This window comes from Podarcis tiliguerta, assembly GCF_965153285.1.
Source record: "Podarcis tiliguerta genome assembly, chromosome: 4".
Taxonomy (NCBI): Eukaryota; Metazoa; Chordata; class Lepidosauria; order Squamata; family Lacertidae; genus Podarcis; species Podarcis tiliguerta.
The window spans coordinates 91,544,538-91,565,344 of NC_139537.1; the positions used below are offsets into that span (position 1 = coordinate 91,544,538).

The following is a 20,807-nucleotide window of genomic DNA, read 5'->3' on the forward strand; positions in this document are numbered from 1 at the left end:
CCACTACCAAGAAGGCCCTCTGCCTGGTTCCCTGTAACCTTACTTCTCGCAGTGAGGGAACCGCCATAAGGCCATCAGAGCTAGACCTTAGTGTCTGGGCTGAACATTGTCTTGGATGTTAAAAGTAAGGCATTGTGAAAAGCTGTTGTTGTGTCAAGAGGAAGGTATTATACATTCCCATGGTAGAAAGCCATTGGTCTTAGCCAAAAAGAAACCCCAAGTGGTTTGTATTGTGTGCTTCTTTGCTACACACACCTGTTTTCAGAGCTGTTGTAACAACTTACCAGGCTGTAAATCTTGCATGAGATGTTTTGTCAGATACAAAAATGAAACAGCCAACCGTGCCCAACAAGCATTCACATGTCCAAAGATACCTATTTGCACTACAGACAAAGGGCACCTTGCCATGCAGCACTGTGAAACTGGAATAAAGTTTTCTGCTCAGCACAGATTTTCTCGTATGCCTCAATATGCCTGTATGTTTAAAGGCTTAATGTATACAGGGGGCATTCAAAAAGAAAGCGAGCTTATAAAGCAGATTAAAAAAAGATGACTACTTTTCTAAAATCTCTTGGGCTGCAGAGCCCCTTGACAAGCAGGACAAAAACCACCAGGAAACTTGCGGAGCTTTTTATTCTTCTTCTCTATTAGAGACAAGATTATCTTAGAAGAAAATAAAAGGATGTGTCCCAACAGACTCCTATGCCTTTTTTTAACTTTAGGGGAAATGGAAAATACAGGTCGTCCATCAGGGTAACCAAGCCAGTTCTGTACCAAACCCTGCTTCAAGATAGAGTGAGGTGAATCAGATTTCCATCACTCCACATGCTCCCCCTGTGACATTTTGGCATTCAGATTCACAACTTTTAAAAGAGGAGAACCATACTGGACCTATTTACATTTACAGGGGTAGCTTTTATTATTGCTCTAGGCAAATCGACGTACTCAGAGGTAAGTTCAGCTGGAAATGCTTTTAGAGAAGCTGAAATCCTATGCGCTATTTCTTGGGAATATGCCACGCTCAACTCCGCAGGACTTATTTAAGGGCAAGCATTCATAGGCAATGTTAATCTTTCTTATCTGTTTGTGTTTGATCTGGGGAAGCAGGTTCAATAACGATACAGAGTTCAACTGCCTTTCCTTTCCTCGGAAAGTGACTTGTCAGGTGGCACCACAGAAAGAAAGCCAAAACAAACAGCTCCTCAAGAAAGCGGCTCCTCAGGATACAAGGTCCAAGGCAGAGTGTGTGCAACACAGTCACTGTCTTCTGTCTTCCACTTACGTTGCCCAGGGCTGGATGCTCAGTTTAGCGATAGCAAGAACCACACAAAGCGCCCGCAATAGCAGCAATCTGGGCCAACTCGCTGTCTCGCCACAGTGGTGCATGTTCTGGACTACTGCAATGCGCTCTACGTGGGGCTACCTTTGAAGGTGACCTGGAAACTACAACTATTCCAGAATGCGGCAGCTAGTCTGGTGACTGGGAGTGGCCACCAAGACCACATAACACCGGTCCTGGAAGACCTACATTGGCTCCCAGTACGTTTCCGAGCACAATTCAAAGTGTTGGTGCTGACCTTGAAAGCCCTAAATGGCTTCTGCCCAGTATACCTGAAGGAGCGTCTCCACCCCCATCGTCCAGCACGGACACTGAGGTCCAGCTCCGAGGGCCTTCTGGTGGTTCCCTCACTGCAAGAAGTGAGGCTGCAGGAAACCAGGCAGAGGGCCTTCTCAGTAGTGGCACCTGCCATGTGGAACGCCGTCCCATCAGATGTCAGGGAAATAAACAACTACCTGACTTTTAGAAGACATCTGAAGGCAGTCCTATTTAAGGAAGTCTTTAATGTTTGATGTTTTATCGTGTTTTTAATATTCTGTTGGGAACCACCGAGAGTGGCTGGGGAAACCAGGGTATAAATGGGGTATAAATTATTATTATTATTATTATTATTATTATTATTATTAACTCTCCCAGCACACAGGTCACCAGTGGTAGCTGCTGCTTCCTCTCATTCTCCTCATGTGCAGCTAGGGCTCTCCAACACTCAGAAGCTAAAGAGAGTGTGTATAGCTGCACACTCCTTTTGACTTCCAACACACCGGGCCCAGACAGGTTGGCCAGAGCCACAGTGGGCCGGCAGTAGGGATGGGCAATATATCAATATAACAAGTTTGAAATCCATATCATGACATTGGTTTCTTAATTTCTGACCTAGCAAAATATCGTGAATCACGGTGGGTGGGTGGGTGTGTATGTGCATGCTCCGCAAAAAACGCAATGTGGGGAAAACTCTGAAGCCAGCCAATGCCTCTACATAGCTCCAACCTTATTTCAGACATAGTGATATATCAATATAGTGCGATATTTAGCTGGTGGTATATTGTGATGATGTAGCAAGAAGGCACACTGGGCAGCAGGAAGGTTATCCGCAGCTGCCCAACTATGCCAGCCAATGTCTCCAGCCTTGCTTGTGACCCTGGTAACTCTAGCATTAGAAATAATAATAATAATAATAATAATAATAATAATAATAATAATAATAATTTAGTTATATCCTGCCCTCCCCAGCCAAAGCGGGGCTCAGAGTGGCTAACAACAATAAAAATAGCACAATTTACATAAAATCACAGTCAATTAATTGAAATATATTCTAAAATCAATTTAGAAAAGTTGGATTAACCTTGTGTATTCCTCTGTCCCCCCCCCCCCCCAAATATGGATGGGGAGTTCTTTCTGGCGTTAGCGCCTCCCTACGGGGTGTCGCGTGCGTTTCTCACTCCTTAACCAAGTGGCTGAGAGTGGCATCTCCAAGAATAGCCCTTCCCCTTGCCAAGCATAAAGGTAAAGGTAAAGGGACCCCTGACCATTAGGTCCAGTCGTGGCCGACTCTGGGGTTGCAGCGCTCATCTCGCTTTATTGGCCGAGGGAGCTGGCGTACAACTTCTGGGTCATGTGGCAAACCAGAGCAGCGCACGGAAACACCGTTTACCTTCCCACCAGAGCGGCACCTATTTATCTACTTGCACTTGACGTGCTTTGGAACTGCTAGGTTGGCAGGAGCAGGGACCGAGCAACAGGAGCTCACCCCATCGCGGGGATTCGAACCGCCACCCTTCTGATCGGCAAGTCCTAGGCTCTGTGGTTTAACCCACAGCGCCACCCGCGTTTGTCAAGCGTACAACCCCACTTTCCCCTCTGAATGCACAGAGACTGTCTCACTTTCACCTGCCTCCTCCCCAGAAGGGGCTGGTGTGGGTGGTGGGAAGATAAGAGAAGCCTGTTATCTGTGGGGCATGGGAGGAATCAAGGGGCACTTGCCCCTCCCCATTACCAATTCTCTCCCCCCCCCCAGTGGTGGCCCCCGCAGCCCGCTGGGCACACAAGTTAATTAAAATACGATTTAAAATACAGCTTAAAATGCAGCCTCATTTTAGTAGTAGCCCATAAATCAAGACCATAAAGGGAGGAAACAACATATATTCACCCGAGCCAGCTATCCATGCTGGTCCTACATGGGCCAGCAAAAAAGCCAAGGGAAAATTTATATACCAAATCCCATATAAGGGGTCAAAGTGAGTCTAAGCCAAAGGCCAGGCGGAACAGCTCCGTCTTGCAGGCCCTGCGGAAAGATGTCAAATCCTACAGGGGCCTGGTCTCTTGTGACAGAGCGTTCCACCAAGTTGGGGCCAGGGCCTTAAGGTTCTCCGCAGGGCATACCAGGAAAGGCGGTCCCGTAGGTACACGGGTCCTAGGCTGCATAGGGCTTTAAAGGTCAAAACCAGCACCTTAAACCTGACCGTGTACTCCATCGGGAGCCAGTGCAGCTGGTAAAGCACTGGATGAATGTGATCCCGCAGCAAGGACCCCGTAAGGTTACAATAATCAGAGCCAGAGGTGACCATCGCATGGATCACTGTGGCCAGATCAGGGCTCCCATGCAGCCACAGCTTCCAAGCATCTGGTCAGTGTGTTTGGGGCCGAGTGAGGGCGGCCGTCCATGAACAGATAAAGCTGGGCGTCATCAGCATATTGATGACAACCCAGCCCAAAACTTGTGGAATGCTCTCCCTAGGAAGGCCCGCTTGGCATCCAATTGTCTTCTTGGTGCCAGGCAAACACCTTTTCATTGTTCCAAATGTTTTAGCAATCAGTTTGGGTGTGCTATTTTATGATACTTTTTTCTGCTGTCTTTGGAGTCCACTATTGTTTTATCATAGGCTGGGTTGTATCCTACGGCGGCTTTAACTTGCAGAAAGAGCTTCTACTTGGGGCAAGTCAGGGCACCTGATTTTTGCCACCCCTCCTGTATCGCATTCTGTTCTGGGTGGAGACCACTATAACCTATCAGAGCAGCTTAGGTGCCAATGGCAGACTGGGAGAAATATGAGTGCACGAAATGCTTTCTGCTAAGGAAAAGCCACCACTTGGATGCAACCCTGGGTATTTTACTAACTTATATGCAAGCCACCCTGCACATTTATTTATTTAATAATAACATTTTAAAAAATAACATTTATTTTTTAAATAAGGGCAGCACATCTGTCCTTAAAGGAGGTGTTCAGTTATGAAAGATGCCAAATTAATGCAATTTTCCCCACTTAGAAAAGATGGTGTATCCTTTTACATGTGGACTTCTAAAAGGGTTAAAGAGTATTGGGAACTAATCCATAATGAATTGAAAAAAAATGTTTAAAAGTACTTTTCCAAAAAAACAACAACCCAGAGTCCTTTCAGTTGGGGATAATTCAGACTGAAATTCCCAGGTGTCAAAAAATGGTTATTTATGTATGCTACTACTGCGGCCCATGTTTGGTAGTCCAAAAAGAAGAATGGCAACTTAAACTGACGGAATATGTGCAGATTGCAGATTTAGCATATAGAATAAGAGAACAAGAAGAACATACATTTAGAGAAGACTGGAAAACATTTACTGAATATATGGGAGGAAAATTGTGCACACCTAAAAATGTTGGCAGCATTAAGATAAATTCTACAGTGTAAATAAGTTTTGACGGATGCAATAATGGAATACTGAATGGCTTAGTTTTTGTAAAATATGCAGGGATTTATGATACTCAAAATGAACCATGGAAAGAGAAGGGAAGTCATTGGTATTTTAAGGATGTTAGAATGAGTACTTTAAATTGTAAAACAGAAAATTTAATAAAAATTATATATATAAAGATATAATAAAAAAGATGGTGCGTCTACGTATATATATACATCCATATGCATCAACCAGCGTCCCATTGCATACATGCCAGCACCTATGTGTGGAAGGGGGAGAGAGGGAACGCCTTCTCCAGAAATAGGAGCATGGAAAATGAGCCAATCGAACAATGTATGAAGGTTGACTCGCATGTCATGCTTCCTTCATAGCTCCCAGAAAAAGGTAGTGTTCGACAAGCCACTCAAAAGCCAGCGAACTGCCACAAATTAATCCGTCACCAGTTCCCTGACATGAACATCTTTTGTGCTTAGACAACTTTTTTGTTCTTTTTGGTGTATTTATAACCACTTCTTCCTTTTGTTCTCATTACAGCTATTGTTTCCAGCCCTATTATTGCTAATCTCTTCTTTGTAAATAGCCACACCTGTCTTAATCCCAAAACAGTACGGTAAACACTGGCTTCTTTCAGGAAGTACATGCATAATTAGGTTAATCAGTGATATCTTTTCATGTGAGCTGATTGTTTCTTTACTGTGGACATATTTCATAACACTGCGGCAGGTTTGCCAAATGGCTGCAAGGCAAACTAGGTGCAATTTAGCAAGCATGTAGCTACTACGTACTGAAACCTTGACATAATGGCAAGGTGCGGGCAGCCACTCCTGCCTGCTACTTATTACTCATTCCCCCCCCTCCACCCACCCCCAATTTTTGACTACACCCTTCTTAAACAAGTCCTTTCATTAACCTACCTGAAATACTGACAAAATATTGACATGCAAATCATCATAACTTTATATTCCCGAAACCTAAGTGCTCTTGTCAAATTCTACAAGGGATCTCTACTAATTTACCTGCACAAAGTCCAGAAACGTTAATGGAAGCAAGTCATCCAGGTGGCCGATATCTTTGGAGAAACGATTCAGAATTCTTCCTGTAAAAAAATATGATTGGAGAATAATTGGAGCATGTTATCAAGTAGCGTTGTTCCGCTCCTAATTGAAAAGGAAAAGAAGCAGGCGGAACAGTCCTAAACATTTTTACTTGGAAGTAAAGTCCCACGATATTCAGTTGCTGCCGTTGCTTTCTCCTTAATAACTGTGCACAGTATTGCAGCCTTAGAGACACTGTTTTATCGCCATTTGAGAACCCAATACAGAAACAGAAAATAGACATTTCCAAATCAAGCAAACTGTTTGGGCCTACATTTAATAGCTTTGCTCCATGGGATAAATAAGACTGCATGTTCAAGAGCAGCACTGAATATATCATTTCAAAAGGCATGATAGATTTCATGATGGTTCTTACAAGTCTCCCTGTGCCCAAGCTCATAAAAACATTGAGTAAAAGTGACACATCTGTTTCACCACTAGCGATAAATGGAATCAAGATTTGGCCCTTGTGTTTGGATATAATCTTTGGTAACTATGGAGACTTTTATATTTCAACCTGGGAGAGGAAGTAAATAGTTTGGGCATATCCCAAAGAAGTTACAAATGTTTCCAAAATCAATTTCTTTGTTCAAGTTTTGTTGATCTCTAGAACAAAGTAATGTAAGACTGCTGAGCTCTGGTACAGCCATACCTTGGTGACTGAACGCCTTACAAGTCAAACGTTTTGGCTCCCAAATGCTGCAAAAGTGAGTGTTCTGGTTTATGAACATTTTTTGAAACCTGAACGTCCGACGCGGCTTACGAGCCTTGGTTTCCGAATGTTTTGGAAGTCGAAGGGACTTCCGAAACGGATTCCATTCGACTTCCGAGGTACCACTGTATCTTATTCAATTAGTTGGTTTCTATACAGCCCTTCATCCTTAGATCATAGAGTGGTTTACAATATAAAAACGCAAAAAAGACAAACCATAATAACAAACAAAAACAATAACCTTCTGCTTATTTAGTACAATAAATCATTGTTAATCTGTTATTAATTATAAATTCACACTTTTTTCACTTGAATGAAATTTCTGATAAGAACCTCCTGCTTTATTTATAAAAATAAAAATCCCCTGTTCTTATATTGCTTAGTAATATAGTGCTTTTATAATACAATTTAAAGGACAGATTATACCAGAAATAGTGTGTTGGATCCAAACTTAGTTAAGCTTAGCGCACACCCACTAAAATATATCTTTAGTGTCGTTGATTTCAATGGATCTACTCTTGGGATAAAGTCTGGATTCATCCCTGAACTGTATCAAATGATTTACTTACACACACCAAACATTCTACATTATGTCCATTAAACACAGGCCATATTTGAAATAAGTATTTGCAAGTATTTGCAACAGTAGTACAAGTTGCTTTTGGTAGCATCACCACTTAGCTTTGGAATTTTATTCTTTGCGAAGCCAGACAAAACAAGCTAGATTTTCTCTCAGCTGCCTCTCAAAGCAGTTGCTGTGATAAAACACTGATCCTCCTAGCATTGCACAGCACAGCAGAACAAGAACAACTAAATCCCACTGGCGCTAGAGAACTTGCTGCACCAAAGATGAGCCTGGGGCCATTTCTTGCAGCTCAACCCTAGGTGAGAAAAAACACTAGGTGAGAATCACTGCCCAACCCAGATGATTTGTGGTCCAATGCAAATCATTTGGCATTGCCAAATAATTATGCTCTTCAATGAGACCAGCTAAAGATGGATTTGTTGATCTCAGCACCTGAATTTCATTTATACCTTTACCGTCAAGATGAAGCATAGAGCAAAATTATTATTATTATTATTATTATTATTATTATTATTATTATTATTACTACAGTGGTACCTCAGGTTAAGAACTTAATTTGTTCCGGAGGTCCATTCTTAACCTGAAACTGTTCTTAACCTGAAGCACCACTTTTGCTAATGGGGCCTCTCGCTGCTGCCGCTGCATGATTTCTGTTCTCATCCTGAAGCAAAGTTCTTAACCCAAGGTACTATTTCTGGGTTAGCGGAGCCTGCAACCTGAAGCGTATGTAACCTGAGGTACCACTGTGTTGTTGTTGTTGTTGCTGCTGTTGTATTTGTACCCCGCCCATCTGACTATAAAATGAGCCACACCCACTTTTAACATGTCTTTATGAGATGGGAAGGAAAAAGCATCAACTTCAAAAATAAGTACCATCCTGAAATGTCACTAATTGAAAACTAACACAAATTATTATCAAAAAAAGAAAAAGAAAAGAAAGAAATGTCACTTCTAGCTATTAAGGCTGAAGAGAAGGTTGGTTTTTTACACAAGATGAGGGGTGGGAAATTTTTTCACATAAAGTTCACACCCCCAGCAACTTTTTAAATCAAGTACATTTAAAATTAAAATTAGTAGCCTGATGCACAAATACAACGCAGGTCATATCAGACAACATGAGTGGCTAAATCTACTAGTAGCCAAATGTAAAATTAAAGTTGGAATTAACTCCACCCCCCCCCCCAACTTTTTGGGAAGCAAATATATGCTTGGGCACATCTTTTCAGACATGGTAAAAACCAATATGTTAAAACAATTTCTAATATCATCCCCCATCCCACCCCAAAACCTAAACTATGTAAAAGAAGTGTATACTATTGAGATGTCATGCCTTGAAAAATTCACCAGTATCCCATCAAAAACAATTCCCAAGTAAATTTGAGGAAAGTTCTCCTGCTCCCTTAGAAAACTCTTCCCTTTCTCCCTTGCTGCCCCTTATGCTTGGAACTGCTTTCTATAACACCTGTTGTGATATCACCTCTCTTCCTTATAATCTATCCTCAAAACCTACTTTCCCCTGATGTCTTTGGCTCAACCCTGTGGTTTCCATAACTTACTGTGGGATCTCATAATCTTATACATGCCCATCATCATCAGTAAGTCCTGAGTTCAATGGGACTTATTCCCAAGCAACTGCATACAGGATTCTAGCCTCAGCCTGTAACTAAGAACATATAAACTGAAACAATTGTACAGTGGTACCTCGCAAGACGAATGCCTCGCAAGACGAAAAACTCGCAAGACAAAAGAGTTTTTTGTTTTTTGAGTTGCTTCGCAAGACGAATTTCCCTATGGGCTTGCTTTGCAAGACGAAAACGTCTTGCGCCTTTTTCTTAAAACCGTCAATGCATTGCTATGGGAAACCGTCAATGCATTTCCTATGGGAAACCGTGCTTCGCGAGACGAAAAATTCACAAGACGAAAAAACTCGCAGAATGAATTAATTTTGTCTTGCGAGGCACCACTGTATATGCCTCCATTGCTTACGCCTGACTCCATTTTCTGTGTTTCTCCATGAATGATTATAGATTGTAAGATCTACAGTACAGAGACCTGTCACATTCTGAAGCAGGGGTGCCAACCTGAATAAAATATTGGGGGGGCAGATAAGCCCAACCCCGTATAAGCATTCACATGAAATGGCACACACACACACAAACTACTTGAATGGCAATGCCCATCAACTTTCGGGGGGCAGCCCCCTCAAATATTTTATTGGGGGGTGAAGGGACCTCAGCTCCTAGGAGTTGACTCCTGTGTTCTGAAGCGCTATGCACACCCACGGTGCTAAATATAGAATAAATAATTCAAAGTACACTGTGTACTTTATTGAAGGAGAAAAATCCAATCTTTCAGTTCAACCACTTTTGGCTATCTGAAAAAGTTCGCAAAATTAACATGACATATATTTAGTAAACAAAACATTAAAGGTCAAATAAGCATATTAAATCTAATCACTTATTTAGGGAAGTGGGAAATTTTCTTATGGCAATACGATCATTAGAAGATGAGCCTGCACCATTAAGGCCAGGCTAGTAAGAAGGCAGCAACTGCTGTTTCCATTTCCCTGTAGTTCAGTTTCTGCCCAATACCCCATTATCTGTCTCATTGTCTGTTATTTAAACAACTATTGAAGGATTTACTACAACCACATAAGATATCACAGAAGTCCAGCGATGCTGCAAAACTCAGGGTTTCCCCCACCCACAAATTGGGGAAGAGGCTGGTCTCCTTAATTCCATGCCTCACAGAGAAGCATCTTCTCCAAATGAATGAGCAGATCAAACAAACAACAGAAATTGCATGCATTTCATGCCTAAGTCAAATTCAGATCAACAGCAATGATACGATGGCCACTCTTTAAAAACAAAACAAACCACCTTCAGCTCTCATTTACAAAGAAAGTGGTGGCGGCTTACGACAGTGCTCATGCAACCGAAAGATAAACTGGTCAACCGGAATATCCTGCCACAAGATAAAGAGAATTTCACCATCCTTTGTCCATGTGAGATTTCTGATTGGGTGTGGATATCTCACAAAATGTTCATCCCTCGGGAGGATGCAAATGCTTCCCAGCTTAGCATGTGGTTACTGACACACCCTCACTGGCTGGATATTTGCAAAGATCACCAGTGTCAGAGCAATGATTCAACACCAGCTTCGTTGGGCTGTTGTTTGGATGCCTGATTATTGTCTTCAAAAGCAACTACTCTAATCCCAACTTTAAAATGGAAAGCAAAATGCTGGAGGTCAACAAAAGGCAAATCTTTAAAAAAGTAGTATAAACACCGACAACTGGGAAACACTGGTCTGCGAGCACTCCAGTTGGAGAACAGCCTTTATCAAAGGTGTCATGGGCTTTGAAGAAACTCAAATTCAGGACGAAAGGGGAAAACGTGCTAAGAGAAAGGCACGCTTGGCAAACCCTCACCATGATCCACTCCTGCCCGGAAACCTGTGTCCCCATTGTGGAAGAACGTGTGGATCCAGAACTGGCTTCCACAGTCACTTACAGACTCGCTGTTAAGATTGTGTTCATGGAAGACAATCTGACTCGGCTACGAGTGATCGCCAAAGACTTACACACCAAAGCAAGTTACAAACTGATAAACAGTCTTAGGTTTACTCAGAAGTATCTAGTATTTTGATTACAAAAGAAAAAACCTGAGAACATGCAGGTTTCACTTCTAAAATCTGAGACTTTTTAAATGTTTGCCATCCTGAATAAATCCATAGAACATATCCTTTTCTACTATCCATTGTACAAACAGCTACGCAAATGTGTGCTATCCCCGTTTTTGGGTAGTCTGACATCATGACACAATGAAAATATCAGATTCTATCTGTCTGATATTAACCCGGAAGTAACTGCAAGGTGGCTGACATTTTGTCAATAGTATCTCTGGTGAATGGCACTATTTAGCGGGAAGAAATCCCAATAAAAATCCTCATTATATATTTTACATGGCTGTTTATTTGTATATATTTTAAGATTTTATATATGGATGTTTTATGATGGCCTATACTTGTAATGCCTAATAGAGGTTTGGCGAAGTAAGTAAGCAAGCCTAATCTTTACATCTCTTTTGAGCCACCTTTGAGTAAGCCAGAACAGCTTAAGCCTGTGGTTTGGCAGGTGTTGCTGGCCATCATCCCTGGTCCTTGGCCAATGGCCATGCTTGCTGGGACTGACGAGAGCAGAAATTATTCTATTCTATTCTATTCTATTCTATTCTATTCTCGTACCTACGGGACCGCCTCTCCTGGTATGCCCCACAGAGAAACCTACGGTCTGCAAATAAAAACATCCTGAAGGTCCCAGGCCTCAGAGAGGTTAGGCTGGCCTCAACTAGAGCCAGGGCTTTCTCGGCTGTGGCACCAATCTGGTGGAACGCTCTGTCACAAGAGACTAGGGCCCTGCGGGACTTGACATCTTTCCGCAGGGCCTGTAAGACAGAGCTGTTCCACCAGGCCTTTGGTCAGGGCGCAGCCTGACCCCCTCCTCTGGCAATCTGCACAGGGTCTTGCTTGCTGGTTGCCACCAATTTGTTTTTGATTGATTTTATGGTGAAAAGTTTTTAGAATGTTGGACTGTTTTGCTTGTTGTTAGCCGCCCAGAGCCCAGCTTTGGCTGGGGAGGGCGGGGTATAAATAAAATTTATTATTATTATTATTCTATATACCCCGCCCATCTGGCTGGGTTTCCTCAGCCACTCTGGGCGGCTCCCAACAGAATATTAAAAACATGATAAAACATCAAACATTAAAAATTTCCCTAAACAGGGCAGAAGTCATCTAAAAGTCAGATAGTTGCTTATTTCCTTGACATCTGATGGGAGGGCATTCCAAATCCAACAGCATTTGGAATGCCACAGGGTAGCCACCCCTGTTGTAAGTTTTACAGATATGCAAGATATAAACTGAAATAAAAGACTTCATGTGTACTCCCGCTTCTCAATGTTATCACTGCCACTTTTATCCATGTAATTATCTGCTCCCACATTTGGCAACCTTGCAAATGCAAGAAAAAGGAGCATCATGTATCAGCGAGGCCCTTATGCAATGTGCATGAGCTTAGGTGGTTAGGTTAAAAAAGGCTAGGGAACTATGATAAACCAGTCAAGATGTATATTTAAAGCCACCTAATATCCGTTTGATGACTTTCCTTGGATTCCGTCATCTCTTCCATTGCTACAGCTATTCAAATAGTGATTGGGACCAATGCTCCCAATTAAATTTCATAACCCTATGCCCATCCGCATGTTAATTAAAACCAGGCCTGTCTTACCCATTGAGGCTAGTGGCACGGGGCACTGGGGCGCCAAGTTCTGGAGGGCGCCAGGTGAGAGTCCGGGGAACATAGAACGAGGGCACTGAGTGAGTGAAAGTGTGTGTGCCGCTCCCACTGAGCATCAGCTCATTTTCCCCCTTTTAGCCAAATTCTGCAGGGCGCCAGAAGACTAAAAGGGAAAAAACCGAGCCTCGCTCACTCGGCACAGGCCCAATCGGTGTGCTGCCTGCCATGGCCACCGTGGCACGAAGCGGCTAACTGAGCCAGGAGGCGCCGTGTCCAGCCTCCACCTCTTCCCCTCTGGAGGAGCTGCCCTCCAGCTGCTGCCCACCTCCTCCAGCCCTAAAAAAGGTAAACTCTGGGAAAGGGGGGGGGGGGGCGCCAGAGGGATCTTTGCACCACGGCGCTGGATATGCTTAAGACAGCCCTGATTAAAACTCATTATGGGCAGGATAATTTCAAGGAAACATTCTTCTATAACTAACGTCCACATAAAGGAGAATGTGAGGTCACACAAAACCACTTTTGGCTAAATTAATTAACTAAGAGGGTAGATAAGGGTAGCCATGATGCCAGCTAGATGCCACTGAACTCCCACTGGCACCAGTTAGGCATGGCTAATGGTCAGGAATTAAGGGAGTTGCAGTCCAGCAACATCTAGACCAGGGTTTCCCAAACTTGGGTCTCCAGCTGTTTTTGGACTACAGTTGCCATCATCCATGACCACTGGTCCTGCTAGCTACGGATGATGGGAGTTATAGTCCAAAAACAGCTGGAGACCCAAGTTTGGGAAACCCTGGTCTATAGGGCACTATGTTGGCTATCTCTGTGGGACAAGCTTAGCCATACTATCTTTCATGAAGGAACCTAGACACTACATCTGTGGGCACATTTGGGATTTTGAAAAAGTGCCGTGGGTGCCTGTCACAAATTGGCTGTTGTGGGGTGTGCAGTATAACACAGAAAGACTAGCACAGGAAGATAGATAGGACCACAACTTTGCTGCAAGAATCATCACCATATCTCAACACCACTTTATATTTTGAAGAAAAAAATCTCCAAGTGGTTTACAACACTTTAAAACATCATATAAAACAAGCCAGAATAAAACATTATTGCAGAAAGTGAAATATAAAACATACATTCAAAGCAACATAATTAACAGGAAACTAAAATATTATCTTAAAGAATCTAAAACAAAACATTACAAAGGAGGTTGACTGTAGAGTATACAATATACAAGAAAGTATAGTAAACATTTCAAGTATATTGTATTCAAGTATTAAACATTTCAAGTACAGTGGTACCTCAGTTTTTGAACATCTCTGTTGACAAACATTTTGGAACTCAGATGCCGTAAACCCAGAAAGTAAATGCTTCTGTTTTTGAACACGCCTCGGAAGTCGAACTTCCAGGGTGGCTTCTGTTTTAAGTTTTCCGTGTTGAGTTTTCAGTTTTGAGGCTTCTGCATTGAGTTTGCGGTTTTCAAATGTTTCGGAACTTGAACGGTCTTCTGGAATGGATTAAGTTTGAAAACCGAGGTACCACTGTTTATTGTATACAATATACAAAAAGGTACAGTGGTACCTCGGGTTAAGTACTTAATTCGTTCTGGAGGTCCGCTCTTAACCTGAAACTGTTCTTAACCTGAAGCAACACTTTAGCTAATGGGGCCTCCTGCTGCCGCCGCGCCGCTGCACGATTTCTGTTCTCATCCTGAAGCAAAGTTCTTAACCCGAGGTACTATTTCATCTTTAGTTAGCAGCTTCATTTCCAGAACTGGGGATGGCCGAGTTGTAAAATAAAGCAAGCATTTTCTTCGTCAGGAAATAAATGAAACCCACTGCAGTTGCTGAAGAGGTCCGTTCTTAACCTGAAACTGTTCTTAATCTGAGGTACCACTTTAGCTAATGGGGCCTCCCGCTGCCGCCGCGCCACTGGTGTGCAACTTCTGTTCTTATCCTGAGGTAAAGTTCTTAACCCGGGGTACAATTTCTGGGTTCGCGGAGTCTGTAACCTGAAGCATCTGTAACCCGAGGTACCACTGTAAATCTAACCAGGGCATAAGTAACCATCTCACAAACCATCTCACAATTGCTGAAATGTCATGAACTCTGGAAAACCTTCGCATTCTGCCCATGAGTCATATTTGCTCACCTAAACTGCAGAAGCCAACACGGTTACTCACAACTACTTGGGAATTTGGTTTCACTTTGTAATTTAGATGCAGGGCCTAGGGGGCTGGAGGGCAGACACAACCCCGTAATGAAATGTTCATAAAACTATGTCACAAAGCACTTCTGCCCTTTGAAGTCTCAATCCGGAGAGCATCTCGGGCTTTGTCTCTAGTTTTTCTCACAAGTTCCAGTCTCATTCTCCAAAAGGCTGCTTGAGGAGTTTTTGAAGAGGGATTTTTCTCAAACACACTTGAGAGGCATGTATCTTCCCCCTCTCTTTAAAAACACACACACAAAAACACACATTTCAAAGCTTGGAATAAATAAGCTTTATGAGATAAACACAGTAAAAGCACCGTCTTGGCTTTCTAACCCAAAACAAACATGCGCAAGTGTTGCATAAAGTAACGTCTACAGTTATGACAACTGCTAACGAGTGTCAGAATAATATAATTCCATTTTAGAGCCAAGCTAGTATCAACCTAGCCAATAGCTACACTAATAATTCCACAAGGAAGATTATTTATATGCAATATTCACATTTTAAAATAACGACTTAGTTCTCATGAGTAATCAAGTTGCTAATCAACTCCAACAAACTGTAGCTTTGGTACCTGCCTTGTGAGGTTCTGTTGAGTAATGCAATGTTTTAAAAAAGTGTGTTTTGCCAGAGCTTCTAGTAAGGGGGGGGGGGAGGGAAATCTTTTGCTTTAAAACAAGGAAGTTGGGATGGGGAAAATCAGCTTTTAAAATTCAATTTAAATAAATTTTGCAAAAAAGAAACTAAAAGTGAAAGAAGCGAATTCACATGTTCATTCTGGTTAGCAATGAAGTAGAATCATATGGCTTAGGAAGGGCAGGTACATGAACACAGCTAAGAACACAAGAACTTTCCTAGACCTTTAGGGAAAATGTGCCCTAGATATATCACGATGTCTGAAATTAGGACGGAGCTATGTAGAGGCGTCGGCTGGCTTCACAGTTTTCCCCACATTGTGATTTTTGCATAGTGCGCACAAACCCATCATTGATTTGCGATATATTGCCAGGTCAAAAATTATGAAGCCGATATCACGATATGGACTTCAAACCGGTTTTGGACAATAGATCGATAGATCGCTCAGCCCTGCTTCACAGCCTGTGGCATAAATAAGGGACACACACACTTCCCAAGGATTCAAAAGTGGATGAGGAGAAAACAGTCTCTCAGGTGCTGCCTTCATTTTCATCAGGAGAAAATATCCTTCTGGGCTTCCCTTAGGCATCTGGTTGACCACTGTGAGAAGGCTGATGGACTTAGATGGTTCTGGCCCAACTTTGCAGGCTTTTCTTACGTTCTTATCCTAGTGTAACAAAGCACTAACGCCATAGGTAGGCAAACTAAGGCCTGGGGACCAGATCCAGCCCAATCGCCTTCTCAATCTGGCCCACGGGCGGTCCGGGAATCAGTGGGTTTTTACATGAGTAGAATGTGTCCTTTTATTTAAAATGCATCTCTGGGTTATTTGTTGGACATAGGAATCGTTCATTCCCCCCAACCCCCCCCCCAAAAAAAAATATAGTGCGGCCCCCCACAAAGTCTGAGGGACAGTGGACCAGTCCCCTGCTGAAAAAGTTTGCTGACCCCTACACTAACCCCTCTAATTTATTTTCTTTTTACTAAAACATGTTTGGCCAGGAGGGAGGGGGACAAGGACGGATGATGAGAAGACAGGCAGAGGTGTTTGTCTTGAAGCCGTGGTTGCTGGGAACATTATATTATAGATCTCTGAAAACCAAATGCACAGGATCATTAACAACAACAATTCGTTTCTTTCCTGCGCTACAGAGAAATATCCCTCCTATCCCTTACTGCCAAATAATAAAAAGGCTAGATTTGTAGCAAGATATATTTCATTGGAGGTAACCCCTAAAACAGCACATGCCCTAGAAAATTTCAGGGTTTTTTCCAACTCTCACTTTCCCCCATATAATGTGCATTATCTTCCTTGGGGGAAACACACACATTCCACAATTCTATGCATGTTATTATATTAAATGACTTAATCAGAACACACACTGTACTTAAGATTTCTTCTAAAGTAATTAAATAACTATCCAATGCCAATTAATCATAGTTAAATAAGGGTCTGTCAGAAAAGTACTATGTACCCATTTGGGACTCTGTTATAGTCAAATACTTGGCAGTATCTAAGTTAAACAATGATTCATTAAACCTCCCTCATTACACAATGGTTAGGCCAAACTTGAAGTGAAAGAATTGAAACTCCTTTGTTCTTCATGAAAGAGACATCAAACCTCAATATGTGATATTCCTTTCTTACCAACTCTGTAAACTGCTTTAATTGCATGAATCAGAATGTGCTCAGGTGGCTCAATATACAATTCTGCTCATGCAGGTGTTTGCTGACACTCCAGAGTGGATGTTCAAATCTTTCCTTCCAAATAATGAGAACACCTGACAATCTACTCACCTGTATCAAAAAGTTCATTCATACTTCCGCGTGAAAGAATCCAGCAAACACCCGACATTTAAATCTCGAAGGCCAAAGAACTTAAAGAATGGGGTTAGTCAATGTAAGATCAAGTTTAAAACTGGTGCAGTTCAGCAGACACAGCCCTGGTTCAAGGATCATGTCAGAACAGTGTTAGAAACCCCTTTATTGGTAATAATGGCAACGCCATTGTGTTAGAAGCTGAGATATGAAAGATAGGAGCTAAATGGCACCTTAATCCTAGGTCATGGGCACAACAACGGAATGTCTAGGCACACTTTTTTATAACAAAAATACAAAGCTAAAGATGAATGATCTGCAGCTAAAATATTATGTTCATTTTCCACATGGTCTAGTCCTTCCCCTGACCACTCCCCTAATATTCTTAAAAGGGTCTCTTCTCCAGTAGCTGGAAGTGGGGAGGCAGAAAAAGGTCCTCCTTTCCTTCCACTCCGCAGTTTCAATCCGAAATCTTAGGCACAGGTCTGCGCCCAGAGCTCCGAAACTGATCGCGCTAATGAAATTTTCAAAATACACCTAGAACAATGGGAGTTTCAAACACTTTGCCCTTCTGAGGTTGGCAGGCTAGGAGGCGGCTTAGTTGGGCTGTGTGCTTGTTACTTTTTGTGGGATGGACAGAAAGCTGGAGCAAACAGCACACTTAAATTGCCCGGTCGGTGTTAGTCCAGCATTTAAATGATGAATGCTGCAAGCTCCATTGGGTTTACTTTGAGTAGAGATGAATCAGATTGCACTTTAAGTATAAAAGCAGGTGTGAGAGATGGTCCCCTTCTGACTTCTAATGCTTTACGAGGATAAATGTCCCCCCTCCTATGTGAAAGGATGTCAGAAACTGATTGGAGGGCGGGGGATGGAATCGCTCTGCAACAAAACATTTTTATTGCAACTTTAAGCATTTTCCAGTTTATCAAAGCAGTGGCAAATAAGTGAATTTGCCCATATCAAATGCTGACAGAAAACACACCCCGCAGCAATACTAGTGAAGTTCAACGCACTACAATCGTCAAATCATCAAAACCATTAAAATTGGGTTACAAGCTCTGAAAGGAACTATGTTTCGGAAAGAAAGAAATTCTAGAGAAAACGGGAAATATTTATATATGTATATATCTTGAATTGTTGACAATTACTGATCTCTTCTTGCTTCTTTTCCGTGTTCTTAGAAAGAAATATTTATATATGCCTCTTATCTTTTTAAAAAATATGTCATTAACGCTGCCTGTCCATGTATGCTACTATGAAGTTATTACTGGCTTCGCTACAGGGGTCCTCTAAATACAAATAGGGAAAATATGCCCAGTTTCTCTCTCCCCTGTCAATATCCCCCAGAGGACTGAAACTGACAAGAACATAATCGCTTTCCCCGACTTCTGCAAACGGGCACCATGGTGCTGAGCAGAAGTGTGCTCCGATAACGTGCCTTTTGCTAAAGTTTCAGCATGCAAGAAACCAAGGCATGGCGTTTTGTATAACCTAAATTAATTTGCTATTTGAACAAGACTCTCAGACACGCAATCAGCCAGAGAATGAGTCGGGGAAGAGGGAGGAAGTGTTTGGGTTTTACATTTTGCTGGGGGAGATTTATTTAGCCCAAGAAAACTGGAGTAACTTTTCACATCAGCGGGTCTTTCCACATTCATTTCTTCTTCGCTAGCTATCATGATCTGCGGTACAACTTTTGTATCTGCACTGATGCAGGGATAGCTTTAACTAGGATTTATAAAACCAGCGTCTAACAGTTTGGTTTCTTTGTTTAAAAGCCAACAACAGTTGGCATCTTTGCAGATGTAATGCTGCACCAAAGATAACACTAACCACAGAAGAGAAATCACCCGGGCAAGGGGAGAGATAAGTATATTGTCTCCCAGCCACGTTCGGGAAGTGTTGTTGGCATAACAGCAGCACTGGGCGCTTGTGTTTTTTTATTCATGTATACCGAAGACAAATTCCTCATTGGAGGAGAGGACAGCAAAACATTTCAAAATTCTGAAGGATGAAAGGAGAAATATCAGATTAGCTGCATTTGTTATAGCCTGTATTCTGCCCTTCCAAATAAAATGGGGTGGGGGTTGCAGTTTCTAAACCACTAGTTTGCTATCCTTCCTTTCCCATACAGCAATGATAAACTTCAAGGATATGTGACAAGGGTGGTTCATCTCAAAACAGCAGATACAAGTTCAGAGTAGACTGTAGATCAGGGTTGCCATACATCCGGAATAACGCAGTGGTATCTGGGCGGAAATCAGCCAAATGTCAACAACTTTGGCCAAAAGACAAAAAGAAGCCCAACCACTTTTCTGTCTGGATTTTCACTGTTTTAAATATGGCAACCCTACTGTAGCTTCACAGAAACCTTGCAAGTGAGGTAGGAAAAGCTAAGAGATTAGGAATCTTTCAAAGCCAGGTGGAATTCAGTCTTGGGCTGAGTATGACATTCTTCAGGAAAGTAGGGTAGTCCGTACCCTGGAAGTTTAAACAACTGGCACATGATGGAAAAAAAGCTGGACAATAATTTTTTTAAAATTAGTGAAGTAACTCATGAGGGGAATGGGTTTGAAGGAAACTACCTGACTGACAAAAAAAGACAATGTTTTACTTGTATTCAAGAAAGGTCCCGCAGTACTTAGTCTTCCTTATGTTAAAAGTAATATTTCCATTCCCTTTTCATATTTTAATTGCATTTAAGGAATGTTGGGCAGCAAGGATTCCTACATATCCAAGCACAGTATTCTGGAATCCTTTTTCTGGGAATGTAACTGATTTTGCAGACAGAAAGAGAAATAGCAGATTAAAGGCAGACAAGATAGGAGGGTGAATACCCCTGATATTTCACGCGATAAACACCTGTCAATAAGTTTAAAAGGTGGGGGGAGTCCACTGGTTAAAAAGGGAAGGAAGGCGGGGGGGGAGAGAGAGAGAGAGAAAGAGAACTACAGGAAAAGCAAAGGAAATCTCTCCTTTGCTTTATTTTAGACATTATTTCATTAGTAATCTCCTAAACAAAGTAAAGGTTAGTCGGTGAGATATGCAGATCACACCAGTCTAGGAGACATAGGGATCAAACATTATGCAGAAATATTGGATTAACTCATTAATTGGAATAATAGAGGTGGAAAGCCATTTAATAGTACCATGTTTTAGGTCACCTATCTGTGGGCAAACCTTAAGAAAAGAAATAGTCTTGAGAAGAGACATTGCTAAGCAAACAACCAATTTCTGGACGGAAGGTGGGGAAAAACTTTGTGTATAGACAGGTAAACACTTTCCTTGAAAAGTCTTGTTCTTCAGGGAGAAGAGGTTGCTTGAGGGGACACACACACACACACACACATATGATTTTCTGTGTCATGTGGAGTTCTTAAAGTGGCATTTGACCAGGCTCTCTGATTTAACATGTTACTATACTGGCTTTTTTGGAAATCT

At 42.1% G+C, this 20,807-nt stretch overlaps 1 protein-coding gene across 2 annotated transcripts in view; it reads right to left on the reverse strand.

Moving 5' to 3' along the window:
* Positions 1-20,807, reverse strand: part of ABCC4 (ATP binding cassette subfamily C member 4 (PEL blood group)) — a 158,618-nt gene that overhangs the window by 58,454 nt on the left and 79,357 nt on the right. For both annotated transcript variants that reach the window (XM_083435777.1, XM_083435776.1), the window contains exon 20: positions 6,026-6,105. In XM_083435777.1, coding sequence (XP_083291903.1) covers positions 6,026-6,105 — 80 coding nt within the window. The remainder of the gene's footprint in view (positions 1-6,025; positions 6,106-20,807) is intronic.